This window comes from Corvus kubaryi, unplaced genomic scaffold, assembly GCF_017639235.1.
Source record: "Corvus kubaryi isolate FWS band 111438036 unplaced genomic scaffold, C.kubaryi_AGA036_p1.0 split1-37374, whole genome shotgun sequence".
Classification (NCBI taxonomy): domain Eukaryota; kingdom Metazoa; phylum Chordata; class Aves; order Passeriformes; family Corvidae; genus Corvus; species Corvus kubaryi.
Genome location: NW_024582079.1, coordinates 1,336,267 through 1,363,703, shown reverse-complemented (window position 1 = coordinate 1,363,703; position 27,437 = coordinate 1,336,267). Strand labels below are relative to the sequence as shown.

Below are 27,437 nucleotides of genomic sequence, written 5' to 3'. Positions count from 1 at the left end.
GGTCCCCCAAGCCGGGCAGAGGGCAGGTCCCTGTGCTGCACCCCCGATTCTCCCCCCATGCATGGTGCAGTGACATTTTTGGGGGGCTTGCCAGGGCTGAGTGTGCTGTCAATCAATCCAACCCCCTGTCTTCTCGCAGGGTCACCGGCGGGGAGCTGTTTGAGGACATTGTGGCCAGGGAGTACTACAGCGAAGCGGATGCCAGGTGAGCCGGGCTGTGGAGGGGACAGCAGGCGTCCCCTTCTTCCACAAGCTGCTCCCTCCCAGGGTCCTACACGACTGGCTTTCTGCAGCACCAGCTCATTCTGTGCTGGGAGGTGTTTTACAGCCGCTCTGCAACACATACTCATAGACCAGAACTGTGGTGCAAAAAAAAACCCAAACCCACCCAAAATGCTCTTTCTAACTCACTCAACTCCTGTGCCAAGAAGTGCCTGTGCTGCCATAGGACTGGTTTGCACTTAGAATCAGATGGCTCCCAGCCAGTGCCCACAGCACCCTCATTCCCCAGCATGCTGGGATAGCCAACATCTGACCTCACTGTAAATGAGCAGGGTGTTGGGGGCTCCCTTGTCTGGGTGCATCAGGATTCCTTGGTCTGCGGGCACCAGGGCTCCCCAGGCTGGCAGGGAGGAAACCCAACACCAGGCTGGTGCCCAGCCAGGGCCACAATAGAACGGACACCCTGTGGATGTCACTCCTTCCCCTTGGAGCTGCATTCCAGCCATCTGCAAGTGTTTCTCTGGCATTTACCACTTGAAAGCAGTGAGGAGGAGCAGTCAAGACAGGCTGTGCTGGAGCTCTGCTCCCTTCCACACTCCCACCGGCACTTTCCAGATACCCTGCTGCAGAGCCATTTCAGCCACCCCTTTGGCCACTGCAGCTCGACCAGGGGACAGTATTAGTCTCGTTCTTTTGAGGGGACATGATCTGGCCCTCTCCAATCTCCAGATATCACTGTGCCTCTTGGCTGTACCCCCAGGCTAATCATAGCTTGTATGTATGTCCAAGGGGGTGGTAAACTCTACACTACCTCTCTGCATGGAAATATCCTCTCTTTCTAGGCAGAAAACAATCTCATTTAATGGGCTGCCTGCACTGAATCCACTTACAGCCCATCCACTTATTAGTGTCACACAAATAAAATAAAATACATGTAAATAAAGACCTTCTGCCTTGCACACAAGCTGTTTTGGAGCAGAAGCGATCAGCGCCTCTGTCTTTTTCCCTTCCTGTCTCACGCACGCAGCAGAGCTGGAATGTAATGAACTAGATATAAAGCAAGCAGACACAGCAGAGCCACCTGCATTAGAGGAGAGCAGGGAAGTGGGGCTGGAGCAAAGGTTGCACAGAGCACATCTGCTCTGCCTGGGTTTGGAGACCAAGTCTTTGCTGGCATTGTTGTTCCACTGTTGGTCTGCAGCTCCCCGCCTCCAGTGTTGCTCCTGTGGGGTCCCCACAGGCTCAGCTGTGTTCCCTAAGCTCCTGCTCACCATTACTGGGTGCCCAACAGCTCTGTTGGGTTCTTACTGGGTTAGAACTGCTCTCCACAGGTGTGTGGGTTTTGGTGGAGGGGGATGCTGAGCGGTGCTGCAGGGCTGCTGGTGGGAAGTGTGATGGGGAGAAGGGTGAAATGCATTAGAATAGAAGTGTCTGACAAAACTCGCAGGCCACTTGTGTGAGCTTTCTCCTCTTTCCCACAGCCACTGCATCCAGCAGATCCTGGAGGCCGTCCTGCACTGCCACCAGATGGGGGTGGTTCACCGGGATCTGAAGGTAGGAGCTGCAGGGAGAGTGCCTGTGGGAGGGCAGGGGACCCCATCTGTGATGCAAAACACTGTGGAACAATGCTCAGAGTCCTTCAGGGCTGCTGAAACAGCAGGGAGGAACACGTGTAGGGCTGCGGGAAACCCACAGAGCAAAGATCAGCTCCGGAGCGAAATGAAAAAAGGGAGATGGGGTAGGGAGGTCTTTGCAGTCCATGGTCCCCTAAGGATCCAGGGACACCAGGACAAAGAGCAGGTCAAAGCAGTTAGGGAGCACGTTGAGAGCTTCCTCTGTGCTGTGCTGGGAAGCTCCCCCTGCCAGTAGCAGAGCCCCTGGGGGGTTTTCACTCCTCTCCAACCCCCATCTCCTTCTGCAGCCCGAGAACCTGCTGTTGGCATCCAAGCTGAAGGGTGCTGCCGTCAAGCTGGCTGACTTTGGCCTCGCCATCGAGGTGGAAGGGGACCAGCAAGCGTGGTTTGGTGAGTAGGACTGGCCTGAGGTGGGGTATCCTCCAGCCCTCCTTGTCATGTTAGCTCAGGGGTGCTCCAGGACTCCAAGCCCAGGGTCATGGGAAAGTCCCAGGAGCACCAGCCCAGGAGGTACAGTGGATGAGCAGGTTGATGTGGAGCAAACAGCTCCACAGGGACTCTGTGAGTTACCGAGGTGTCCTGGTGAGATGGACAAGCCGGCAACAGGGGCAGACTGGTGGGAGGAAAGCCTCTTCCAAGCGCTGGAAGTGCACAGCAGAGCACTCCAGCCGTAGGCACCCTCTGGGGTTTGGCAGTGGCAGAAGGACACAGTTTGCTCTGCCCTCGGGAGTCACACACGGTTCTGGAAGGAGGGTGTCTGTCCCACCGGGTCGGGATGTGCCAGCTCTCTCGGCTCTCGCTATGCCCGGCCGGGGACCACTCCCCGCTGCTGAGCTGTGCGGGGACGGGGGCTGCCTGAGGGCGGGCGTGACGGGCTGTCTGTCCCAGGTTTCGCCGGCACCCCGGGATACCTCTCCCCCGAGGTGCTCCGGAAGGACCCCTATGGCAAAGCCGTGGATCTGTGGGCTTGCGGTAAGTCAGACCAGGGCTGGAATGCCGGGAGCGGGCTGGGCTGGGCGGGATGAGGCAGGATGTTCATCCAGCATGCCCCACGTCGCAGTTGCCAGTCATATCTCAGGGAGGTCAGGGTGGAGGATTTACCCAAGAGGTGGCACATTACCCAGGGCAACACACTCTCGCCCAGTCCGGTGGCACCCTTCTCTGAAGGTTCAGCCCCCTTGCTATGTACCCAAAGCTCTCGGTCAGGGGATGTGCTGCCTCTTTTCCCTGCGGTGCTGGTGGAGTCAGGCAATGCCTCCATGTAGTTGCAGCCATAGGGGAGCCTTTTTCCACCCACGATGGGGAGGAATCATCACCCACCCCTGCCAGGGTACCCACTTTGGGCTCTGCATGGTGGGCTGCCAGAGCCTTGAACCTCCCCAGGTGCTGAGCACGTTAGCACAGAGCTGGACCCACCAAGCCTTTTGCTCTTTAAACAGCGAGCAAATCTTCATATTTCCCTAATACCTGTTTCTCTGCTTGAGTTTGACCAGTCCCCAGGCTGTGTATGCTCCGGCCTCCAGCAATGAATTCTCTCCCACTGATCCTGTCTCCTCTCCTGGGCAGGTGTCATCCTCTACATCCTGCTGGTTGGGTACCCACCCTTTTGGGATGAAGACCAACACCGACTCTACCAGCAGATCAAGGCTGGGGCTTATGATGTGAGTGGGTTTGTCTTGCTGCCCCCTTTCACAGTCTCCTCTCTCTCCTGCTGTCCCTGCTTTGCAGCCTGCTGCTCTAGAAGAGCAGCCAGGACAAATTCAGACAGGTGGGAACAAGTGTTTTCCTCTGCCCTGGTTGCAGAGTATTGGCCACGTTGCCATGCCCAGGCGCACACATTGGCATGTTTCATGTTCCCACTTTGTGGGAGAGACAGGTCTTGTCCCAAATGTTCCAGCTTTCTTCTTCCACTCCTGCTCTTCAGTTTTTTACCTGGCAGCTCTTTCCAGTTGCTACCATTTCTCCAACCTGTCCCAAGTTGCAGGAGAAGCAACCCAAGTGCCAAGGGGCTCTCTGCCATCTCTCACCCTGGTCCCTTTGCTTTGGCAGTTCCCCTCCCCTGAGTGGGACACGGTCACTCCTGAAGCAAAAGATCTCATCAACAAGATGTTGACCATAAACCCATCCAAGCGCATCACAGCAGCAGAGGCTCTGAAGCACCCCTGGATATCGGTGAGTTGGGCCCAAAGGTAGAGAGATGTGGGGATTCACAAGGGGAGAACATCTCATCGGGGATCACATATTATCAAACATGCTGCCAGCTCTTATCTCCATCCTGGGAAGATGGTTTCCTGGCACGGTTCCTCCCAGTGCTCTCTCAGGAGCATTTCCCCCGAGGTTTTACAGCAGACAAAAGCTTGTGAATGCAAACAGCATGTTCCTGGGGGACCTGGTGATGGGAGGGACACACATGCTCCCAGCCCTGGTGGGGACAGGCTGGTTTCTCGGTGTCACGCTGTGCTGGGGGATCTTTCTTCAGAGGCAATGGGAGTAGGCTCGTGTTTATCCATCCATCCACCCCAGCAGCAATCCCTCCACCCTTCACTGCATCCCACTGTTTCAGCTGCTGGTTCTCACTCAGAATCAGATCCTAAAGGCAGGAGGAGACCTTGGGCTTAACCACACGTGCAAACCCTGAGCACATTGCTAAACATGGCTGGTCAGTCAAGGGGTTAACTCAGGGGGCGGCCAGTTCTCTGCACACCCCCACCACCAGAGCAGATCCTGCTGACTCCAAAGCTTCGATCTCCCACTGCCCATTAAATTTTTATCATCTGCTGCTGCTGCCTGTGCCTCGGCCATGGGAGATCACACACTCCACGTGTGTGTGCATGTGAGAGTGGGGCTGGGGAAGCCCCTTCCCCCCAGCACTGCTCTGAGCCAGCTCTCTCTCCCCCCAGCACCGTGCCACTGTGGCGTCATGCATGCACAGGCAGGAGACAGTGGACTGTCTGAAGAAGTTCAACGCCCGGAGGAAGCTGAAGGTAACTCTGTCCAAGCTGGCTGCTAAATGCACAGTCAGGTCATTGATGGGCTTGTTCCCTGTGTGGGAAACGACAGGGTGGTGTCTCTGGGCAGTGGTGTGGGTGTGATGGGCATTTGGGGACCCCCATTGTGAAAAAGGGGAAAGAGACTGAGTGGGGTGACAGCTTCATCTGGCTGGGGTTCCCAGCTGCTCGAAGAAAGCCATGGTGAAGGAAAGCACTGAGTCACACTGGACACTGAGATGAGGACTTTTCCACTGGAGTCATTGTCAAGATAGCTTCTTTTTGGGGCTGGACACGGGCCTGAGAGGCACAGTGAGACCCTTTGCCTGATGGCCAAGACACTTTGCAGCCAAGAAATAAAGTGATCCACAGACAGACAAAAAGCTCACCCACCCCAGCAGCCACACAGCCTTTCCCTTCTTGGATGCTACTGTGTGCCACAGCCTGGACCCCTCTAAAATCATCATCTCCCTGATGCTTGAGCACCTCCCTGAGGCACCTATCTCCTGCGTGCTGCCAAGCCTGAGCCGGCAGCACGGCGCTGGGAATGGGCTCTGGAAATCACAATGCCTCCTGCAGAGCAGGATGAGGCTGGTCTGTGCCACAGCCGGCGCCATCAGCGCTCCAGGCCTGAACACAGTGTGGCACAGAGCAGTACAGCTGCAGGCTACTAACAAGATTATCAAGCAAAGAAACTGGCTATAAACTATTATTACTTTTCAGCTAGACAAGTAATCAAATTAGTTCAGGCATGCGCTTCAAAATAGTAATCCATTACTGTAAGCAATTAGTCCAAAGTAATCTCATTATACGCTGAGCAACTAGTTAGTAGACTCAACTGGAGAAGGGGAAGGATTTTTACGAATGTTGTTTTGTGGTGATGATCTCTGCGTGGCTCCCATGAGCAATCCCTGCCCTGCTGCTCTGAGCTGGCACAGCTTTAATCACAATTAAATCCTGTTCCCCTCCCAGTGGGTCCCCTTGTTGCCAGCTGCCGGCCCAAGTCAGTGGGGTTGTGCTTCATCTAGGACAGGGTAGTATGAGACTGAAAAGTGCCCCACAGATATTTAATATCCCTTTAATCTTGGAGGGAAGGCAGTTTTGGAGAATGCAACCCAATGCCCTGGTGCTGGGGATATGGGGTCAGGTATTGAGAGCTGCTTTTGATGGCAGGAGGAGAATATCAGTCCGTGGGCCAGTTTCCTTCCTTCCAGTGGCTGGGGGACAGGTGCTGAGCAGGGCTTTCCTCCCCCAGAGATGGGGGGAGCAGCAGGGTGCAGGGGGCCGGGGCCCAGCACACCCTTTCCTTCTGCCTTCCTTGTCTTTCAGGGAGCCATCCTCACCACCATGCTGGCCACCAGGAACTTCTCTGGTAGGTGCTGTCTCTGGGACTCATCTTCTTTCTTACAGGATACCCAGGGCAAATCTGTAGGGTCCCTGGAGAGCTGGCTTTGCCTCATGTGTCACAGGGAGGCTGAAGCTGCAGCCTTGTGCCTCTGGGGATGTGTGGTTTTGGGTGCTCCTCCAGGAGAGGTCACCTGGCACCTCCAGGCTAGCTGCTGGCTTGGGATGCAAGAGAGTAGGTGTCTAGTTGAGGCTCAGTGATCCACAATGCTTTAGGGCTTTGGGGTTTGTACGCACCCAGCCATCTGGCTTGTGCTGAGATGGGGATGTGGGTGCTGGGGGCAGCCAGAGCTCAAGCAGCTGGTTTTGTGTCCTCCTAGAGACGTTTGTGGCTCAGGGAGAGCATCCTCTGCATCGGGAGTAGGGAAAGGCCCCTGGGTGCCACTGCAGGCAGATGGCAGCAGGATCTCTCAGGTCCCTCCCCAGGCAGGTGGATGCTAATCCTGCAGGAGTCCCCACTCTCTTCCTGTCTCCCTACATCCCCAGGGCTGCTGCGGTGACAGGACCGAGCATGGCAGCCCAGCCTGCGCACTGGAGAGGTCTCAGTGCAGCCAGAAGCCCCTCTGCTCTCCCTGAGAGCTGTTCCACCTGGGGACACCTCGCTGCAGATGGGATTTCACAGGCGATTCCCCAGGCATGGAACCAAATGGAGCCATGTGACTGCACAGCTCATCCACCCGCTGTCACCTCCAGCCCTCCCCAGTGCTGGGGATGGCCCTGCGGCGGTGCTACAGGGCTGGGGCACACCAGCCAAGCCCTGCACGCTGCTGAGCTGGCTGGTGGCAGCTGTTTGGGGTTAGTTGGGTGTTTCAGGGTGCTTTGCTGAGGCTCCCCGAGTGTCAAGTGTAGCAGGTGGGCAGGGGTGCCAGGGCAGAGGGCTGTGGCCAGGGCTAGTATCTGCATTTGTCGTGGGGGGATCGTGCTGACACATTTAGCGCTTGTGGCGGGCCCTGGAGGAGTCCAGCAGCTGGGGGGATCCGATGTCAGGCCGGGAGAGGCGGACAGGAAGCATCAAAAGGCAGGAAGTTCAAAAGCATCTCTCCTAGTGCTGCCCATCCCACGCACGGCCCGAGGGCTCATCAGTTTCCCCGGGCACGGCAGGGCTGGTGGGCAACAGGCACTGGGCTCCACCGATCCCCCCTGCGCTGGGGGTCCAGGGGAGTGGGCTGGTTTGTGCAGCCGGGGGGCTGGGGCAGTGTCGGCAGCGGTGGGTGGGCACAGGGGAAGGCGCCTGCTTTTCATCCTTGTCAAAATGCGGGCTTGCAGCTGTCGGGCCGGCGGGCCGGCAGCACATGATCCCGGCAGCATGGGGCTAAAATTAGAGGGCGGCAGGCGGGCAGCCCATTTCTCCACACTGCACCACGCCGGGTCAACAGCACCGCCCGGCCAGAGCCCGCCTCTGCCGAGCAGCCCAGCCGGCCCCCTCCAGCCGCCCCAGGGACTTGGCGTGACGATAGGACACGGGTCATGCCCCTGGCCAAGAGCCACTGGGGTAGGACAGGACAGTGCTGGCAAGGTCGCCCCTGAGCTCCCACGGGTTGCACCGGGGGTTGCCGGAGAGAAGAAGAACCCCACCAGCCGCTCCTGGGGATCCTGCCGCCCTGGCACCCGGCACCATGCTGCTGATCCTCGCCCTCCTGGTCTTGGTGCCCTGCCTGGCTCTGCTAATCTCCTTCCTCCTCTCTCCAGGAGGCAAAAGTGGTGGCAACAAGAAGAATGACGGCGTGAAGGTAAGCCCACCCCCGGTGCCCTCTGCTGCCTGCCGCTCTGCTGCTGGGGCGGTGCTGGGGGTCTCTGTGCCGTGCCGGCGGTGAGCGTTTCCATGCCCTGCTGGCGGTGGGGGTCTCCGGGCTGTGCCCGTGGTCAGTGCAGTCCCCGCGACACCTTGTACTTTAAAGGGCAGCTGTTGGATCGGCTGTCCCGGTGTGTCTCCGTGCCACCGGCTGGGCTCCTGCCAGGACAGGCAGCGCACAGGAGGCTTTGCAGCGCAGCGGGAGTGGGCTGGTGCTGGAGGGTGCCCGGCGGGAGCTCGCTGCTGTTTCATTGCCGGCAAAATGCGCTTGTCCCTCGCTGCCCCCAGGGAGGGGGAGAGGCAGAAGCTGCACCGGGACAGGGGACAGGAGGAGGCAGCTTTGCAGCCCAGAACCACGGCTTCAACAGCAGCCATCTAGTGGGATGGGTGGCCTCATCTCCTGCTCGCTCAGCATGGGGGTCCTGCTGCAGCTGGTGAGACTGGCCCCAATTCCTGTCCTATCTTGTCCCGAGGGCTGGTGTGCTGCTGGGTGACACATGGGTGCTTTTAACCCCCTTGGCAGTGCTGCTTGTCCCCTGTGCCCAGTGCAGACAGCAAAGAAACATGGTGATGCTTCGACAGAGTAAATAGTTTGGTGATTCTCTAAAAACAAGCTGGTGCTCAGTGGATCTCGTTTCTTGGCCTGCAGAGCATGCAGGTTCATCAGGCCCTCCGAGGTGGGGCCGCAGCTCTGCTCCAGGACAAGGCGGCTCCAGGAGGCAGCAAAATTCTGCTGCTTCTGGTGACATGGAGATGTGATGGATAGCGGTGTTTATTGAGCTCTGTCAAACTCCTCCTGCAGGAAGGAATGGTCCATGCGAGGGTCTTTCTCTCCTTACCTGTTCCCTTCATGAATACAATGGATCACTCGGCAAGGGAGAGCTGGCGTGGTGACATCCTCCATCGTGGTGACCTCCTCCATCATCAGGCAGAGCTTTAGGAGCCCGACTGCAGAGTGGCTGCTCTCCTTCCTCCATAGGGACCCTTTGCTGGGAGAACCTGCAGAACCTTCTCCCGCCCTTTTGCAGGGACCCAGCTTTTGGGCTGTGACGGGTGCAGGGTTTTGGAAGAGCAGAGCCCTCAGCCAGCTTCTTCCTTCCTGAGTACGAATGGTTGGTGAAGCCAGAGATCTAGGGATGGCATATCTTTCTCCCACTCTTCCCAGACCCAGCAGCTGGGACAGGAGAAACCTGCAAGGACTGAGACCATGCACAACCCTCCAAACCTGAGCTCAGCTCCACAAGAGGCCACTCTGGCCATGCAGTGTTATTCTGTAGCATGAAGCTGATGGCCTGGATAGCTCTGGGAGAACATTACTTTGCGCTGTCAGGATTTCATGGGACTCCCAGGACAGAATTAATAGGTCTGGTGCTGGCAGATCCCATGGTAGTCACAACACTCCAAGTGCCAGCCACTGCTGGCCTGTCCTCTGCTGCTCTGAGGTCCCAGCTGCTTCTGAGAGTCACCTAAGATGTGACACCACAGGTAGTACTGACTTGGTACAGGTTGCTGGAGCACAGGTGAGAGCAAACAGAAGATGCATTATTAAGCTATTAAAGGAGAGATTGCTGGATGAAGAGGCTTCATCAGGCACAGTCCTGAATCTAATTTTCCAGCAGAAAGAGACAGCTTTGAATTTCTGTGTTGAGGTAGACAACCATTTGCCAGCCCAACTTGCTAATGATGCTCCCTGTTGGACTTTGAAGGAGCTTTGAGGGCAGACATTATCCTGGGAAAAGAGGCATTTCCGATTGTAGGAAAATAGTTTATTTGGGTGAACAGCCTTCTGGCTCATCACTGAAACTCAGTGAGGAGAGTCTGGTTTCAGAGCGGGATCAGAGAGGCTGGTTTGCATGCCCAGCCCTCAGCCCTTGCTGGTGAGAAGGGAGCAGATTATGAGGCTTCATTCTGAGTACAATCTACTCACCAGCACTCCTCTGAAGAGTGTGGACAAGCTCTGAGAATGGATTTGCTTTTTTATTGCCCCCTTTCCAACAAGTAAAGGGGAGACAGCTTGGCTAGATGGCCAGGAAGGTGCAGGAGGAGAAGACAAGGTAGAGACAAGCTCACTCCCAACAGCTTCCTTGCGTTGTCCACCTTCAGCATAACCATCCCCACCTCTCATTCCCATGCTCAGCCTGGGGGGACCCGCAGCATGACTCATTCAGGGGGGCACAGGGAGGCTGGGTGTTGTGGGTGAAGCTCTGATGGCCCACTGGGCAACCAGCAGATGTCAGGACACTGCTGAGCAGTGGTAACTTCTTTAACTGGCTGGAAAACCAAGGTAGGAACCTGGAAGCCTGCCTTGAGTGGTTGGGACGGTGGGAAGGGAATGGTCCTGCCTGCTTAGAGCAGGGCCACGTGGTGTGGGTCACTGTCAGAAGAGTTGTGTCCACACTTGGAGTAACATGCTGGACTAGCCATCTTCATGAGAGCAGGCAGGTCCCAGGCAGCCATCCCTGCCTTTCCTGCCCAAAGCTGTGCTGGTGGGCAGCAGGCAGCTGGAGCTGCCCTCTGGCCTGTCTGCACAGCCCTCCAACACCAGCACGGTGCCAGCCCAGGCTCAGACAGCTTGAAACTCACCCTCCTGAGGAGGTTCCTCACCTACTAAAAGCATTCCTGGGACCAGAAATCCCCCCTGAGCCCTGCTCTGGGATCCATGGGAGGTCCTCTCGTCCCAGCAGCTATGATACTTTCACTGCCCTGTGTAGTGTCACATCTTGTCCCATTGTAAACGAATGGAATCACTGCCCCGTGTCGCATCCTGTCCCGTCCTAAACTGATGAGCTCACTGCCCGTGTCGCATCCTGTTACTGTATGTCCAGACTCGACGCGGTCACTGCTTTGTGTTGCATTCTGTTGCGTCTGAAATTTCTGCAGTTTGCTGCCCCGTCTCATGTCCTTGGGTAGCAGAAGCTGCCAGTCCTTCCTGCAACAGCCCAGCTCCAGTAGCTCCCTTTCTCCATGAGGTTCCTGACAAAATACCGCAGCTCGCTCTGCCCTTTAGGATGTCTTTTTTTTGGTGAAGGAAGGGTGAGAGTTGACAGATGGGCCAGTGCCTAAAGGAGCTACAAGAGTGCTGGAAAGGGACTTTGGACAAGGGCATCGAGTGATAGAACAAGGGGGAATGGCTTCACGCAGATAGAGGACAGGTTTAGACTGGATATAAGAAAGAAATTATTTATTGTGAGAGTGTTGAGGCACTGGAACAGATTGCTCAGAGAAGCTGTGGGTGCCCCATCGCTGCAAGTGTTCAGGGCCAGGTTAGATGGGGCTCTGAGCAACCTGGTCTAGGAACTGGATGATCTTTAAGGTCCCTTCCAATCCAAACCATTCTGTGATTCCATCATTCTATGACCTAGCGAGGACGGGGAGAGCAGCAGTAGCAGAGGGAGAAGCTCACTGAGGATGCTGGTGGGAGCCAATTAGGATGTGAAAGGAACAATGAGGGGGAATGGAAATCATCAGTTTTTATGCTGTAGCCCACCCATGCACCCTAATGGGTTGCTCCATGGACTTTTCCAAGAGATTTGCACAGTGTGTGCTGCTTTTCCCTCTGCAGGGCAGGCACAGCTGGTGCCTCGTTAAATATGCTGGTACAGCACTTTGTTATTTGGCACTGCAGATTCTGATTTCTGCACATTGGTATTCCCTGACGCACACTGGGATTCATTCCCTGGGAGCCAGAGGTGCAGAAAGGGTATGAGGTCAGCATGTATGTCCCCCTTTCTCCTAGCTAAATTAAAGATGGAGATGGGAAGCAGAGCACAGTAAGGAAGGTGAGTCCAGAAATAGTTTGGGATTGCAAGCAGAAGAGTGGCTATGAGGTCATCCAACCCAAAAACCTTAAAGCCTAGTGGTAGTGGTCAAGGATGGAGATAAATGTGCAGGTCTTCTCTTTGGAGTCCTGATATAAAGCACTGGAGCTATGCTCAGGACTGCTTCCCACACTGTGGGCCTGCCTTGAGGCCTTAAGGCCTGGCTGGCCTTAAACCAGTCAGCTCAGGACTGGTCTAGTCCTAGGCTAAACCTGAAGAAGTATCTCCACACCGGTCAGTGCCATCAGCAGATGCACCCAGAGCAGGTCCAGAGAAGTCAGTACAGCATTCACGCTGGGCACAGGGCTGTGGTGAAGCTGCCTTAGCTTTTCAGTATCCCGCTTCTGTTCCTGTGAGCTTGCTGGCCTGGTCACAGGCCTCCAGAGCGGTCATTGACTCCTAGAGGATTCCCTTTTGGACTAGCCAGGTCCTTGGGATGAGCAGCCCCAGAGATTGTGGCAGGTCAGGAGAGAAAGGTGCTGCCAGGAATGTCAGAGGGAGCTGACAAGTCACCACCAACACTGCGGCCGGCGGCACATCCCCACAGGAGCAACGAGTCCCTCGGCGCCTTTCGTTTGCCCCTCCATGAGGACTGAGAAGGGTGGCTCAGGAGCTGCTGCCTTTCATGTGCAGCTCTCAGCCTTTCTCACTCTATGTCTCTTCCTGTTCCATCTCTTCTCCTTGTTTTTCCAGAAAAGAAAGTCCAGTTCCAGCGTTCAGTTAATGGTGAGTGTCCTTCGTCTTCCTAAATGCCGATATTGCTGGGCCTCTCCACATGTTCCAGCTTCCCCCGTTTTTGGAAGTTACCTCGGGGTAGGGAAGAAGGGACAGAGGGGTTGGAGGGAACATCCTCAAAGCCGTATCACCCACAAACCCCATTAACAGGGTTGGTGCAGGCACTTGCTGGCCACCAGCTGGTGGGAAGCCAGCCCTGGTTCTTGCTGATGGGTTCTCATGCCGTTTCTCCCAGTTCTCCTGACTCAGGTCTGCAGGCTGCATCGGTCCAAGGAGCCTTGGAGAAACACCTTCCATGCCTCTGCGGGGACTGTATGGTCATGGGACACCTTGCCAACCTACATCGGGGTCTTCTGGGTAATACACAAGCAAGGCTCTGCTGGGAAGAGCTAGCAGAGCCATTGCTCTAGCTCCGCTAGCAGAGTTGCCTTGATGAGGCTCCTGGAGAGAGACGGGGGGTCAGTACCCCTCTCCCCCCAAATCTGTGTAGTGCTCAGCTGTTTCTTGAAAGAGCTGTGTCTCAGCCTTCAGTGGTCCATGTGGGTCTTGGAAGCACTGTTTTATTGTACATTTCTCTCCCTACTCTGCGGTCAGTGTGGTCTCTCACTCCTGCACAGTCCCCTCTTTCTCATCCCAGCTCCTCCTCGCTGTTAATTTGTACATCTCTCTCTTTATTGTACAGTCAACATGGTGTCTTCCACCCCTGCACAGCCCCTCTCCCTGCCCCTCCGGCAACGCTCCTAGGAACCCACCACATGGCCCCTGGACCTGCCCCCATCTCTGTCCCCACAGGTGTCGGTAGGAAAGGCAGCGCCGTTCCTACGAGACCCTCCACAGCCCACCTCTTGTGCCCTTGGCGACAAGGGGTGGAGGTCAGGGAGGGCTCTGCCAGTGCTGCCCTAGAGCTGTGGTTGAGGACAGGTTGGACCTGCTGGCGTTTTCCTTGGTTTCTGTCTGTTGGCACAGTTGAGCGCTGTGGGGTCGGACTCGGGGGGCTGTCGAACACACGAGCTCCGTCCGTCACAGGGAGAAGACCCTTCTCACCACCCCATCTCTCCTTTCTGTTCTTTGCTCAGGAATCGTCGGAGAGCACCAACACCACCATTGAGGACGAAGACACCAAAGGTACCAGTGGGGGCACATGGGAAGGTGGGCAGGTTGTTTAGGAGGGCTGCCCATGGGTCTGGCCGCCCCTCACGAGATATTTGCTACAGCAAAACCCACCACCATCGAGCTGCCTCAGGGCCCTTAAGAAGTTGCTTTAACTCCTCAGGTGTTTTCACTGCTGGGTTGCTGACACAAGCAGCTGGGGCACTGCTGGCGAGGAGCAGGGTGCTCCTGTGAACAGGGATGTTCCTTGAAAGCGGGTGTGGAAATGGCAGAAATCTGCAGGGATAGCAGCCCAGCTGCTCTTTTAAAATAAATGTCCCTTCGGGAAAAGCCTCAGGGGAAATCCCCGTCTGCCGCCCGCCTGCCTGCCAGAGGCAGCTTTCTAAGAATAACCCAGGGAATAATTTATCGGTGTTAATTTGTAAAGTCTCTCGATGAAGTGATCTCGGCACAAAGTAAGATGGACTTTGGCCTGACATGAGAGCTAATGGGACAACTCATCCTCCTGGAGAGGGGCTCCCTGAGCCTGGATGTGGAGGCAGGTGGTGCCCAGGAAGTGATGGGATTCCCTCGCCTTTCTGGACAACTCCTAGGAACGCTCCTTCTCCTTTCATTAGTCACAATGCAAAGGGAAAAAAGTCAAGCATGATGCCAATTTGCATTTGAAGCAGAGCATGGTCAGTAAGCCCAGGGTTACCTCTGACAGCTCCTCCTGCATCCCTGGGAGCCAAAGTTGCTCTTGCAGCCCATCCCTTCCCAGATGAACCAGCAGTGCCTGGAATCCCTGGCAGCAGATGCACAGGTCTGTGCCCTTTGCTGGGTCCCTTCTTGTGTCTCCCGGTGTGGCTGCACATGTCATTTACTTGTTCTCCTCCCTGCTGAGACCCTGTCCTCCCATTTCAGAGGGAGGTGAGAGCATCCTTGGTCCAGCTTGCCCTAGCTGGCCTCTGCTGTGAGTTCATGGGGTAAAGGGTCTCCGCTTAGCAACACTTTTCAGCCAAGACCAGCCTGTCCCAACTTTTGGGCTGAGGGTAGCTTCCCACTTGGTGATTAACCTTTTGGCTCTTTGGAAAATTATAGAAGTTTTCAGTTTTTCCCTGACTTTGAAAATCTGGAGATGAGGAGCCCTTCCACACATCTCTATCCCAAGTCACTCTCCTGCTTTTTCCCTGTACAGTTTCCAAAGTCACCCCACATCCTGTGGTCTTTTTCTGATGAGACAAAGATCTCTCACCAATATGGTAACACCAGCAACTACTTCTGGTTTGTTTTATGCTTTTCTTTCCCTTTTCTCTTTGAACCAACAGTACGGAAGCAAGAAATCATTAAAGTCACAGAGCAGCTGATTGAAGCAATAAGCAATGGAGACTTCGAGTCCTACACGTGAGTGTGCCCAGTGCAGGTTTGGGCTGGGTGAGGGCTCAGCCTCCCAGACCGGGGTCTGGGACTCCTACAATACTGCCCAGGAGGTTTCGCTGCTGCCCGGGGCAGGGTGACCAGGTTGATGTAGTGGGGGAGAGTGGAGACCATGCAAGAGAAGGGGACATCAGTTTCCAAGCCTGATGCTGCTCTCCTGCTCAGCTGACCACAGCTCTTTGGTCTCACTGTCACAGATGAGCCCAATTTTTGGTTTGCAGAAAGAGGAATAATTGTAAACATGATTTATGGTGAAAGAAGTGTTTGCATCCATGGAATCCATTATATCCAGATTGCCACAGGCTGTTCTGAAGCGTAGATGATTTCTTCTTGCTGAGCTGATGCTGTTCAGAGTACACCTCTTCTGTGTCCAAGGCTGATTTAATTAGTGATGTCTGAGTGAGTGCAGGTCTTTGTCCCTGCCTCAGAGGATTGCAGCAGGCATATTTTGATACAGAGCAGATAATACGAGTTTTTTCCCTGATGTCTTCCTTTCTTGTAAAGAAGATGGCAATGTTTGAGGAGTTTTAATTGCAGAGGGTGACTGATGGAGAATGCACCCTGCTTTGGTGGGGTCCTGGCTGCAGCCAGTGGGCAGGAGTTGAGGTGGGTTGGGCAGAATGCAGGGATGAGGTCACATTTTTGCAAGAATTACTCACTGGTGCAGACACTCCTCATCCTGAAGGAACCATCCTGAGCAGGAGGCATTTGGGTTCTTCAGGCTCTCATACCAGAAGTGGTGAGATAACCTCTCCCTTTTCTCTCTCCTTCCCGGCTCCCCAGGAAGATGTGTGACCCTGGAATGACTGCTTTTGAGCCCGAGGCTCTGGGTAACCTTGTGGAAGGCCTGGATTTCCACCGATTCTACTTCGAAAACCGTAAGCAGCTCACCTGCTTTCTGAGGGACCCCTCCCTCCTCCCATGTACTTGTCTTGACCTCCATCAATTTGCTGAAGGGAATAGGGTTAGGGTGGCTGTGGGAGCATCTCTGGTTGATCTGGAGGATCCTAGTAGGAGGTGTTAGGTCAGCTGGGGCCAGGAGTCTGTAGAGGAGTTGTTGGGATAGCTGTTTTCTAGGTGAGCCCATGCTGAACCCACATGTACAGCATTTACTCAGCCCCATCAAGCAGAGAGCATAACACAAGTGTCTCCCCTTCCCACATTGTTGCCACCCTGGGCAAGAGCCACCCAAACTCCTTCCCCTGCCTAAATCCCCTTGTGCTTGTCCCCTCTCCAGTGTGGTCCCGGAACAGCAAGCCTGTGCACACGACAATCCTGAACCCCCACATCCACCTGATGGGAGATGAGTCCGCCTGCATTGCCTACATCCGCATCACGCAGTACGTGGACTCCGGAGGGATCCCCCGCACTGCCCAGTCCGAGGAGACCCGCATCTGGCACCGCCGGGATGGCAAATGGCAGATTGTTCACTTCCACAGATCTGGCGCGCCCTCGGTCCTACCGCAGTAAGCCCTGTGAGCATCCGGGGACGGGGCACAGGGGATAAGGAGGGCTGGGTGGGGGCTCGCTGCAGCATTGAAGCTCACAGCACGTGGGATCCTGTCCCAAGGATCCGTGATGGGGAGGAGGTGGCTGATTGCTGTGAGATGGCAATGAGGGGAGAGGGATGCTCTGCCAAAGGGATGGTCAAAGCAAATTTCGGCTCTTCCTGGGTTGTGTTTTGCAGCTGAAGCGCGGCCCTGCCCGGGTTGGGTTTGTCACTGACTGACTACCAAGGGGAGACCTCCTCCGACATGTTCACCTACGGGACTTTGGCTGTTGGCTCTGCTGCTTGGTTCCCGCTGGAATAACCCCTCGCTTCTCACCGCACACACACGACAGCCCCGCCAGTGCAGCGCAAGCATCCCATCAAACCCCCCACCCTGCCGGGGTCATGGCGCTGGGCCCCCTTCCTCTGCATGAACCAGAAAAAGAGAAACCATGAACTTAACCCCAAGCATCTGGCAGGTGTACAGGCCTCCCTCATCGGCTGCATAGCGTCGGTGGGCCCCCTCACTACCCAGCACATCTCCTGAACTGGGCTCAGACTCACCATCCGCCTCCATCCCCACCTCTGCTGGAAGCCCTCTGAGGAAGAGGAGGGCAGTTTTGAGCCGCTCTCTGCTGCATCCTCCCTGTGTGCTGGTGGATTTTGCTTTGCTGCTCTCAAGGTCCCCGTCTGCCACCATGACTTCCGCCTGCTCCTGACCTGAGTTCCTGCTTCCCAGCAGCCTCGGCCGGGGAACTGCAATTCAATCCATTTGCAAAGTCCATTTTTCATGCGTACCTGTGCAAGGAGGGCCGTGTTTGGATGGGTGAGTAAAGATTGTCTGTATTTTTTCCCTTCCCAGCGCAGGTTGGCTCCTTCCCAGGAGAGCAAGTAGGTTTGCACCCTGGCTCCAGGCAGCTGCTGTGCCAAGAAGGATGCTCTCCCTCCTTCCTCCCTTCTCCCTTTGGAGCAGAGACTGGCAATGCTGGGAGAAGAGAGGATGAGAAAGACGACTGCTTCGCAGTACCACATCGTCACAGACGGGAGCTGGGGCTCTCCCATCCATATCCAGGCGGTAGCATTGCCCCTGCGCCCTCCTGCTCACCCACCACTCAGCCTGGATCCTTTACCCCAGCACCCACCCCTGCCCCCCCGCCACAGCACTGGTGTTCCCCTGCTCCTGACTCCCAGGATGGGACAGGGGCAGCCTAGCTGGCTGCTGGCTCGGGGCACAAACCTCCATGTGACTCCTTCCAGCGACAACAAGGAATGCAAGCTTTAGTGACAAACTGCAGAATCTGATTGTGCTTCGGCAAAAACAAACAAGCCTTTCGCTGTCTTCTCCTTTGAGCGCATGCCTTTTTATAGGGAAAAGAAACCAACCTACCGTGTATTTCGTAACTTGATTTTGAGTATTTGCTGAAATGGATCTTTATGTAATAACTAGAAACATTCAACTGTTTAAGTGGGGAGGGAGGGGGGATTTTCGGGGATTGCTGTTTTTCATTGCGTTTACATTTGAAGTGGGGTTGTTCTGCCAGGGGTCCCACGGCTGCCAGTCCCCTCCTCACACCGTGGTGGCTTGTCCCATTCTGTCCCACAGCATTGGGTGGCAGAGGCACCCACCTCCAGGGGCACCCATATTGCCATGGCGCCTTCCTACACCCCATGGGTCTTCCTGCAGGGCAAACCACAGCGGTGGCTCTGGGAGTGCCACCAGCACGTGGCTTTCAGGACAGAAGACATGGCCGGGAAGGGGAATGTTGGTCTCACCTCTTTGCCATCAGGCAGAGGTCCAAGGGTGGGTGTTTTTCCGGCAATTCTTCCATTTCACATTCTCTTTTTTTCCGACTGGAGCCTCTTCACTCACTGACGTGAGGCTTCTGCAGCACTGCTGCCCCGGGGTAGGGCTCCACTCTCTTTGTCTGCATGGTGTTTAACTTTCTAGACGGTGCGTGTGTTGAAAAACAAAGAAATGAACAAAAACTGCTTGTTTTGGACCTAAAAAAAAAAAAAAGAAAAAGGAAAAAAAAGGAAAAAAAAAAGAGGAAATGTTTCCTCCATGTAAATTCTGAGCGTGTATTTTGCCTTTTCTGTGGTTTTGAATGCTTTGCTCTCTGTTGAGGCAGGGACGGCCACCATGCCAAATGCAGCTGCATCCTTGCAGACTGCAAAAATATTTTCCCACTGGATGGAGGAGAAGAAATCTAAACTGCTGGGGCATGGACAGGCCCTGAGAAGTGTTTTGGTGTGTTCCTCTGTGCCAGCAGTGCGATGGCTGCTGGTGATGTATGTAGGAGATGCCTTTTTGGGGGCAAATCACAGAGCTGATCCGTGGGTGCCTGTAGGGGTCCCCATGCCCTTTGTGGACCTGTGCACCACAGGCTTGCAAGAGTTCCCCAAAGCAGGGAGATCCATACAGGGAAAGGATTAACTTTTAAGGTAGAGTTTGGGTGTTTTCACAGATCTGTTTTTCTTCCTGTAGTCATGTAGTGCTGAAGTTTTTTTAATTTTTAAAGGAAGGACTCAGCTCTTTCACAGTTCTCTCTCTCCCCCTCTCCAGAGCTGGCTCTGAAGCCAGCTGCGGTCAGTGTCATCCACCTTCTGATGTCCAAGCTCTCCAGGTGTCAAGAGGATTTTTGGGAATTGGTATAAGGTGGATGATGATGGAGACATCGCAGCAGGGCTCTGCATGGGGGCTGAAGGGCAGATGCCATCTCAGCCTGGTTTTGAAGCTGCTGATAGCTGTGGACCTTGGGTGGGCTGTGAGAGTGAAGCTGCTCCAGCAGCTGCTACTGGAGAAAGGACTGGGACTAGGGGTGTGGTGGGATTCGCTGGGAATAACAGATGAGATGGGGTAGATACAATCTCCTTTCACTGAGAACCCACAGTCACTTCTAGGGAGAAGCATCTTGGCTCCCAGGAAGGCTTTGAGGCATCTTCTTGGAGGGAGTTTCTTCTCCTTGAGGTTTCCCTAAGGTCATCTCCCCAGGAGGCAGCTGGATGTCCTTGCAACACTCCTTTCCAAGGGAAGCAGAGTCTGAAGTTTAAACTCCTTCTAGTCTTCCAGTCAAGCTGCAGCCTGACCAAGGAAGACTCAACTTCCCAACATGCCCACGCTGGCAGCATTAAGCACCTGCACTTTAGGGGTCTGTCCTGCCTGGTGTCTCTGCCCCACCTTGCCCTGCTTCTCCAGAGCAGGTTCCTGTATCTCCAGAGCGTCTCAGCAAGCACTGATGGACCACCACCATTTCTTTCAGTATCCATGGAAAACATCTGTCTCTGTCTTCCTTTGCATTTGTTAATTCCTCCTAAACTTGCAGGAGAGCTATATAAATAAGTTTTCACCATCCTTCTTTGGCTGGAAGAGCCAGGGATGCTGCTGTTACATCTCTACTTTTAAGCTGTTGATACTGTCCTTGACACTTGCAAATGGGCATGGCCCCAACAATCCCATCATGGTTCTGGGAATGACAAGGTCCAGGGATGTTCCTAATAAGCAACATGGACAAGGCCACCTTGTTGGGATAGAGTTTACCACCATGGACTTCCAGTCCCATCAGCCTCAAGGCTGGAGATCAGGCTATGGCATGTTTCATTTACTGGCACAGACAGAACTCCTCTCCTTTGGTCTCCTGGTGTCTGGGTCAAACCAAACTCAGAAGTCCTCCAAACTCATCTTCTCTTCCACCTCTTCCAGACCACAGGGGATGTCTAACTGGGAGCACTTGCTGTAGTGGTGTTGAGTTCCCAGCTCCACAAGTGGGCTTGGGAGCTGCCTGTTTTCCCTTCCTGGCTGCCAAGGTCCACGGGCAACATCGTAATTTCTCACATCTTGCTGATGCAACCCCTCTGGAAGACCAAGAGGTCACTCCTGGGCCTCTGCTCTATGCTGGAGGAGCAGGCACCCTCCTCCTCACCCCAGCCAGGCACAGCTGGGAGAGCTCTCTTTCCCCACAAAACCTACATGAAGTGCCCTTTCTGCCAGGCACCAAACCCTTGTCTGATCCCAAACCTTCCTCTCCTCCCATGGATGGCCCATGGATCCCCAGAAGCTGGAGCAGGCAGGAGTCATCTACTCCCCCTTGGAGCTCCCAGTGGGCTCTGCAGCCCGTGGTGGGATTGCAGTGCCGTGTGTGAGAGGGCAGCCACACAGCCCCATGGACCAAGAGGTGTCTGCCAGCAGGAGATCCCATAACCTCCTCTGACCACCCCAGGAGACAGACTGACCCTTCTTCCCCAGCACAGGACACGTCATGGTGTACCCCACGCTCTTGATGCTGCACAGATCCTCCAGCCAGCAGAGTAGAGACCTCACCCTTGCCCATGTCCCAAGGTGCAGGTCCCAGTCCATCTGTATCAGACAGGGAAACACAGACGTGAGCAGGCTGTGGGGACACCAGAGCAGGGGCTGATGGCCACTCTGCCACCAGATTCATCTGAATCTCTTTCCCTCGTGCAGGTCATCAACAGGGAGTGGGAGAGAGGGAGCAGTGGAGGGGACTGTATCGAGTGGCTCCTTCCTTCTTTGGATTGTTGTCCCTTTTTTCTAACTGTTGCACAATTTTAGGGCTTTTGTAACATTTTTTGGACAAGCAGGGAAAATATGTTAACAGTGGTTTAAGGAAAAAAAAATGAGATCTATCTCTCTCTCTTATATATTATATATATATATAAAATATATATACTTACAGGAAATCTCTATGGAAATATTTATTTAAGATGATTGCAAAAAATATATTATAATTAAGAGTATACCAAGCTTTGTCACGTAACAAAAATTCAGGCCCCGGGGAGGGGTATCTGCCTGTCCCCTCGTGTCTGTCCGTCTGTACGGTTGCAGCTGAAGCCTTTCTCTTCTCTTTTTGTAAGTGCACTCGAACTGTTGAGCAGTGTGACCGTGTTGGATTCAGTGGGAACTCGGGGGGGGGTGGGGGGGGTGGGGGAGGATTGATTTTGTTTCCTTTTCCGTTGTCTTTTTTGAACCTGCGGCTGTGAACAGAATGATCACTGCTCAAATCGGATGCTCTGTTTGGGGTGGGCGGTGGAGGGGGACGGGGAGCAGGGTGGGTGTGGGAGGGAGGGCGAGTGTCAGTTTTATTCTTGGTGTTCAAGTGCAATAAATAGCTACCAACTTCTGAGCATGGAAACGGATGATTCTCCGTCACTGCAGTGACTCAGACCGTCTGCCACCCCCTTGTCCCTCCGTCACCACACTCCTGTCCTCGAAAGCATTAAGGCTGGGACCAGGCCTTGGGCAGGGGCTGCAGGTATCCTGCTGCCTGCAGGATGCTGGTACTCTGGACATGGCCCGCCCCTGGTGTCCAGCATCTCTGGGGTTTCAGGGAGCTCAGTGTCATGCCCAGACCCAGCTCATTGCAATCCGGCCCTTTTCCCAGGGACAGGACTCTGGGGGCTGCAGGTGTCTGGGAGCCCCCAGCAGGTGTTCAGGCTAGATGGGGGGTGGTGGTGACCACTGGGCAGTTTGGGGGAGTTTGGAGGAAGCTGGTGCTGCAGGGTGAGGGGCACAGGACCCCCAGCCAAGTCCAGGGAGATTTTGGGGGGGCTCCCAGGGGCACCTGCTGGGCTTTGCCCGTGCAGGTGGGCTGGTACCTCAGGGGGATTGGAGCCGGGCTGCCACATTCCCTGTTCCTGCCCCACCCCAGGCCCTGGGGTGCCCCTTTGCCCCCTCTTTCTGCCATCTGCCCCAGCCCCGGCAGGTGTCAGCACTGGAATATTCCCACTGCTGCATCCCCCCCAGCCCCGGGCAGCCACGCATGGCGCAGGACACGTGTCTTCCGGATGTGCCACTGCCCCAGTGCCTTTTGCCCCTGGTGTCCTCCCTCACTGCCAGCTTTGCCTCCCAACCACATCCCCTGGCACAGCCTCGGCTCCATCCCTCCCATCGCTCTGCAGTACAGTGCTGATTGATGGCAGCTGCCAAGGGAGAGCACTGAGGATCCCAGGATTGCAGTGGGGATTTGGGGAATATGGCATGACCCCATGTAGGTAGGAAAAGCTGAGAAACATGCGGAGACTGGACCATCTTGGTCAGCCCAGAGCAGCTTCAACTCCATGCTGTGGGAAGGCATCAGGTTCTCCCGGTTCTCTGGTACTTTGTGGCCGGCAGCGACATCATGAAACACTGGAGTGCACCACCCCACACAGAGCCCTGTGTGCCCCTCCAGGGGCCAGCCCAGCCCAGGCTCCCTGGCCAGCACCCACAGCGATGGCTGGGCAACACCGTGACCTCCTGAGGCCTCCTGCTCAGTAAATAGTGTCAAGGTTAGAGTGAGGGATTCATTGGGCCCATAAATGTTTATGGCAGGCCCTCCCCGCTCCCCAGCCACCATGGTCTGAACTTTTCATCAGCCACGCTTTTATGGCCGGACTCTAATGATTAACCCGGGGCCAGCAGTCGAAGGCACCTCGTAGTTGTGCTGCCGGAGCCCCACATGCCTGGAGTAGCTGGGGCTGGGGGACCCCCATCGCCCCCACGGGCTGCAGCCTTGGTGGGTATGGTGAGGAGGATGGGGAAAGCTGTCCGTGGTCCTGCAGGAGAAAGGAAGGCCAGAGCCATTCAGGAATGAACTCAGCATCCCTGGACAAGAGGAGGTGAGCAGGCAGGAGGACACAGTGTAAGAGCTGATCCTATGCTCTAGGAGGGGCAAAGGCAATAATTAAATCTCCTGTAGGGAAAGAGGAAGACTGCAGCCTCCTGCCAGAATTCACCCTGGGAGCTCAGGCCACAGTGCTGGACCCAGTGCACCAGGAGCACATCCATAATCTAGACACAGACCCTAATTTTTCGGTTTGTCCTAGGGTTTTGTCATTTACCAGGAGAAAGATTTGCAGAAAAAAGACCAGGAGGAGCTGTGGCCTGCTGGATGTGCATGGGAAACCCTGGAAGCCCCTCTAGATGTGCCTTTCTTCCATGCTGAGAACTCCCCAGTTAACCCAGGCAGAGGCTGTGTCACACAGCACTTTTACTGGTGAGCTGATGGCACGTGGCAGAAGGCACATATGACACCGGGATGATGGGGACTGGCAGTGTCACGTCCAAACAGCCCCACCCAGGAGGTCACCAAGACCCTCACTGTCGGCAGGAGGTGGGGTGTGGGCTGCTCTACCCCAAAATCACACAGACACTGAAACCCAGCCCTTTTCCTTTCACTGGGAAAAGCTGCACTCAGGGCTGGGGCCACACCTTGGATCTCCCTTGGCACTAGACACATGTCCTCCTTGGACACTGGGTCCAGCTGAAACCTGTCCCGGACCTCCTGCACACATGAGGGACAGGTTACATCTCTTCTCTTCCTTCAAGTAACCCCAACTCTGCCAGGCACCACAGGGAAGAGCTGCCCTGACCCACGCCAAGGTCCTTGGGGGATGTACAGCCTGGTTTGTTTATAAAGCCTTTTCTTTTATTCTTCTACTTGTTTTTAACTGCTCCTTTATTAGGTCAAATTGCTTTGGGAGGACACCGATTTGTGCTGGTTTTGCTGGAATACCTCCACGGGATCAGAGCACTCTGGCACACGCTGTCCTCAGGGCATGGAGGCTGTTACAGATTCTCTCACGTGTTTATGGGCTATTGGAGTCAAATACAGACAAACAGAGAACAGATCAACACACAGGAGCTCCTTCTCCTCCTCCCCACCTCCTGCAGCCTGGACATCCCTGCAGCCTGGACATCCCTGAGTGGGGACGGCAGGGCTGGGGCTGAGGGTGGGAGTGGGACAGCTCTGACACTTCAACCAGACACTGTCACACAAACACATGGACTCATCACACAGTTTGTCACACTGAACAGAAACACAGGGGACACCAGGACAGGCAGCAGCTCTGTCCTGGCAGGGCCCAGGGTGATGATGAGGAACCTGGCAGGGTCAGCAGCTCCCGACTACTCCTTGAAAGACCTCCCCAAGCTGTCCTGAAGTGCTGCAGTGCAACCTGTGCAAAACGGGAGGGTGAGCTCCCACCCAGCCTATGGGACACTGGGTCCCTTCATATCATGGACTCCTCATCGTCCTCCTCCTCCATCTCCCGGTCCACCTCGATGGCCGTGTTCTCGTAGCTGGTGATGCCCCCGTATTTCCGCATGTGGACCATCAGGGGTTTGGGGGACTGGCTGCCGGCCAGGCTCGCCACGTACACGCCCGTGCGGTTCTCCTCCAGGGATGGGCCCCAGTCCATGGCCGGCCGGCTGGCTTGCTGGACTCGCTGTGAGGGGACAGGCAGGGGGAGCACAGGCACTCTGAACCCTCCACTCCCCAGGCAGCACCCCACCTCGCAGCTCACCCACCCCTCTCAGTGCCCTGCCAGCCCCCAGGGACTGAAAGAACCCCCAGTGAGGATGGGATGGGGTCAAAAGCTTGTCCGGAAACCTTTTGGGAAGGTGGCTCTAAGTGCCTTGCTGTGGGCTGGGGGGTGCTGGTGGTGAGGGCTTGCAGGAGTGAGGGGCTACTGCAGGGCTACAGCCCTGTGGTGTGGGGTTAGAGCCACCCAGACAAGGGGTTAGCCTCAGCCAAGGTGGCTTCTGGCCATGTCACAGTGCCCATGGCTGTGTCAAGCCAGGTTACAGCCAGCAAGTGCTCCAGCAAGGGATTGCTACCCGGGGAGGGCATCAGGCTCTGCTCCTCTGCTTTTAACAGCCTGAGGAGAGCAGTGAAGGGCTGGGAAAGCTGTGAGCAGCCAGCAGCTCTGTAACCTGCTCCTGGGAGAAGCCTTTCAGTGCAGGGATCCCATCTGGGCTGCCTGTGCAGTCTGGCAGCTGCCTGCCTTGCTGTGTCATTGTTCCTGACAAGTGGGTGCAAAGTCCCAGGTGCCCATGGCTGCCCCATGCTGGGGACAAGGTGCTTCCCCACAGGGCACAGCAGGCTTGTTTGGGAGTGGGAATGCACACTGGGTTTCCCCTTGGGCAGCAGTTTTACTCCGTACCCGCCTGGCATCACGGGAAGCAACGCTGCTGGGAATGCTTTGGGATGTGCCATCTCTCACACCCCATGGGCAGCTAGGGGGAATGGAGACACACACCTCCAGGAGAGAGGATACAGACACTCCAGGGAATACTGGCTTGGCAGGGGGTTGCGCTCACTGCTTCACATTTCTGGGGTGCTCTCCAGAAATGGCAGGCCCCAGTACCTCCTACCTCCCACAGCGTCCCTTCTTCTTGGAGCACAGCCACCACCATGCCCATGGGAATCATCAGGCAGGAGAGGACTCCCATGAGGATGCCCAAGACCTCGGCCCAGGTGGGGAAGCGGTAGTTGCCATACTCTGAGGGCTGGTACTTGACAATGTTATACACCAGCAGAGCCTGTGGGATGGGAAGAAAGTGAGGTCATCCCAGAGGTCTCATGCTCAAAAAATGCCTGGAGATGATGGGCACCTCCCAGCAGAAGGATGGTCTCCAGGGCGGGAGATGCCAGCAGAGCAACTTGTCACACTGGGAGGCCACCCAGGGATACTGGCAACACCATGGTTCTCCAGCACCATCCAGCAGCTCAGGCTGAGCAGTTACCATCATTGTTGCCGGGGATAGGACCATCCAGCAGGCTCTGAAGTAGGGCCCTGGTTTGAATCCCAGCATCATGTGGATATCTCGGCAGAACCTCTTCATGCCTGCAGGAGGGAGAGGGACTCAGAATCTCTGATCCCTGCCCTGCAGCCTTGTGCCTGTACCAGGCTGCCCTGCACTGACCACAAGCAGTGGTTTGCATCCTCTACAGCAGAGTCTCCCCCCACCCATCTGGGAGATGCAGGAGGGGGGGCCCAGCTGGTGCTGCCTGAAGGACCAGGCTCAGCACCACATGTATCTTTGGAGAGGTGAATCAAGTGATAGCCAGGAAGAAACAGCTGGTGGGAGCAGAGTCTCATGCCCCACTGTGAGGCTGTTGGTTTCCCTACTGCTCCCTCTAAATCCCTCTCTCCAGACAGACAGCCCATCCTTCCCTGTGCCCCTGTGGGGACAGCCACCCTTACCATAGACACGTGTCACCACAAGGCAGGTAGTGATCACCACCACCATGAGACCAAAGCCAGCACTGTAGTCATCCAGCAGGACCAGCCAGTACATCCCACCCTGCGGAGACAAAGCACAGAGGCCAGCATCTCCAGGACCATCATCCCAATAAACCTCCACCCACACCCTCTGACTTTTGGGGACCCTGGGGAGGACAGCAGTCAGCAGCCTCAAGAGGCATCAGTCTCCTTATGGGGTCAGGGTAGGGATGGGAATAACACAGTGCCAGTCCCTTGGACCTCACACCTTCTGGAAGTCCAGGCTCGTCTCTCATTCACCTGGTTGTCTGATATGAATATATGTCTGAAAACTTGGCCCTGACCTAAGTTCTCCCTAAAAAGAGTCCCTAGTTGCTCCCTACAATGGATCCATCCCCATACCCATACCTCTGTTGTGAGGATGAGCCCCATCAGGAAGAGGGCAATGCAGATGACAGCTGAGAATGAAGCTTTCTTTGGCCGCAGGTAGTAGGGGAATTCATCTGTCACTGCCGTAACGATGGTCTCCATAAATGCAAACTGCAGGCACAGGAGGAGAGGGTCCCCTGAGCCTTCAGGCTGCCTGGAGTCCACGGCGGCTCCGTGGGCTCTGTCCTTACCTGGCTGTCCAGGCCCAAGGTTAACAGCATGAAGAAGAACAGGAATGACCAGAATGGAGAAAGGGGGAGCATTGTCATGGCCTGGGGGTACACCACAAAAGCCAGACCAGGACCTAGGGGAGGCAAAGGACAGCAGGGTGAAAAGGTGGTGACAGAGCTGGGCAAGGGGGGGTGGAGGAGAGGAGAGGAGAGGAGAGGAGAGGAGAGG

The 27,437-nt window shown here is 55.5% G+C and overlaps 2 protein-coding genes across 4 annotated transcripts in view; one reads left to right on the top strand and one right to left on the bottom strand.

Annotated features, from left to right (window-relative positions):
- The window catches only part of LOC121657804 (calcium/calmodulin-dependent protein kinase type II subunit alpha), a 34,431-nt gene extending 12,674 nt beyond the window's left edge, over nucleotides 1-21,757 (top strand). Inside the window, exons 5-19 of one of the 2 annotated variants that reach the window (XM_042013910.1) lie at nucleotides 140-205; nucleotides 1,704-1,776; nucleotides 2,144-2,246; nucleotides 2,745-2,828; nucleotides 3,423-3,517; nucleotides 3,906-4,028; nucleotides 4,757-4,840; nucleotides 6,173-6,215; nucleotides 7,937-7,977; nucleotides 12,551-12,583; nucleotides 13,669-13,717; nucleotides 15,010-15,085; nucleotides 15,902-15,996; nucleotides 16,356-16,593; nucleotides 16,806-21,757. In XM_042013910.1, the coding sequence (XP_041869844.1) occupies nucleotides 140-205; nucleotides 1,704-1,776; nucleotides 2,144-2,246; nucleotides 2,745-2,828; nucleotides 3,423-3,517; nucleotides 3,906-4,028; nucleotides 4,757-4,840; nucleotides 6,173-6,215; nucleotides 7,937-7,977; nucleotides 12,551-12,583; nucleotides 13,669-13,717; nucleotides 15,010-15,085; nucleotides 15,902-15,996; nucleotides 16,356-16,588 (1,198 nt within the window). In that variant the 3' untranslated portion in view covers nucleotides 16,589-16,593; nucleotides 16,806-21,757. The remainder of the gene's footprint in view (nucleotides 1-139; nucleotides 206-1,703; nucleotides 1,777-2,143; nucleotides 2,247-2,744; nucleotides 2,829-3,422; nucleotides 3,518-3,905; nucleotides 4,029-4,756; nucleotides 4,841-6,172; nucleotides 6,216-7,936; nucleotides 7,978-12,550; nucleotides 12,584-13,668; nucleotides 13,718-15,009; nucleotides 15,086-15,901; nucleotides 15,997-16,355; nucleotides 16,594-16,805) is intronic. The other variant, XM_042013912.1, reaches the window with a different exon arrangement.
- Nucleotides 21,758-24,043: 2,286 nt separating this feature from the next.
- LOC121657803 (sodium-dependent proline transporter) overlaps nucleotides 24,044-27,437 on the bottom strand; it is a 13,626-nt gene continuing 10,232 nt past the window's right edge. The window contains exons 9-14 of one of the 2 annotated variants that reach the window (XM_042013908.1): nucleotides 27,230-27,342; nucleotides 27,018-27,149; nucleotides 26,592-26,691; nucleotides 26,131-26,231; nucleotides 25,759-25,926; nucleotides 24,044-24,830 (exon numbers count right to left, since the gene is read on the bottom strand). In XM_042013908.1, coding sequence (XP_041869842.1) covers nucleotides 24,615-24,830; nucleotides 25,759-25,926; nucleotides 26,131-26,231; nucleotides 26,592-26,691; nucleotides 27,018-27,149; nucleotides 27,230-27,342 — 830 coding nt within the window. In that variant the 3' untranslated portion in view covers nucleotides 24,044-24,614. The remainder of the gene's footprint in view (nucleotides 24,831-25,758; nucleotides 25,927-26,130; nucleotides 26,232-26,591; nucleotides 26,692-27,017; nucleotides 27,150-27,229; nucleotides 27,343-27,437) is intronic. The other variant, XM_042013909.1, reaches the window with a different exon arrangement.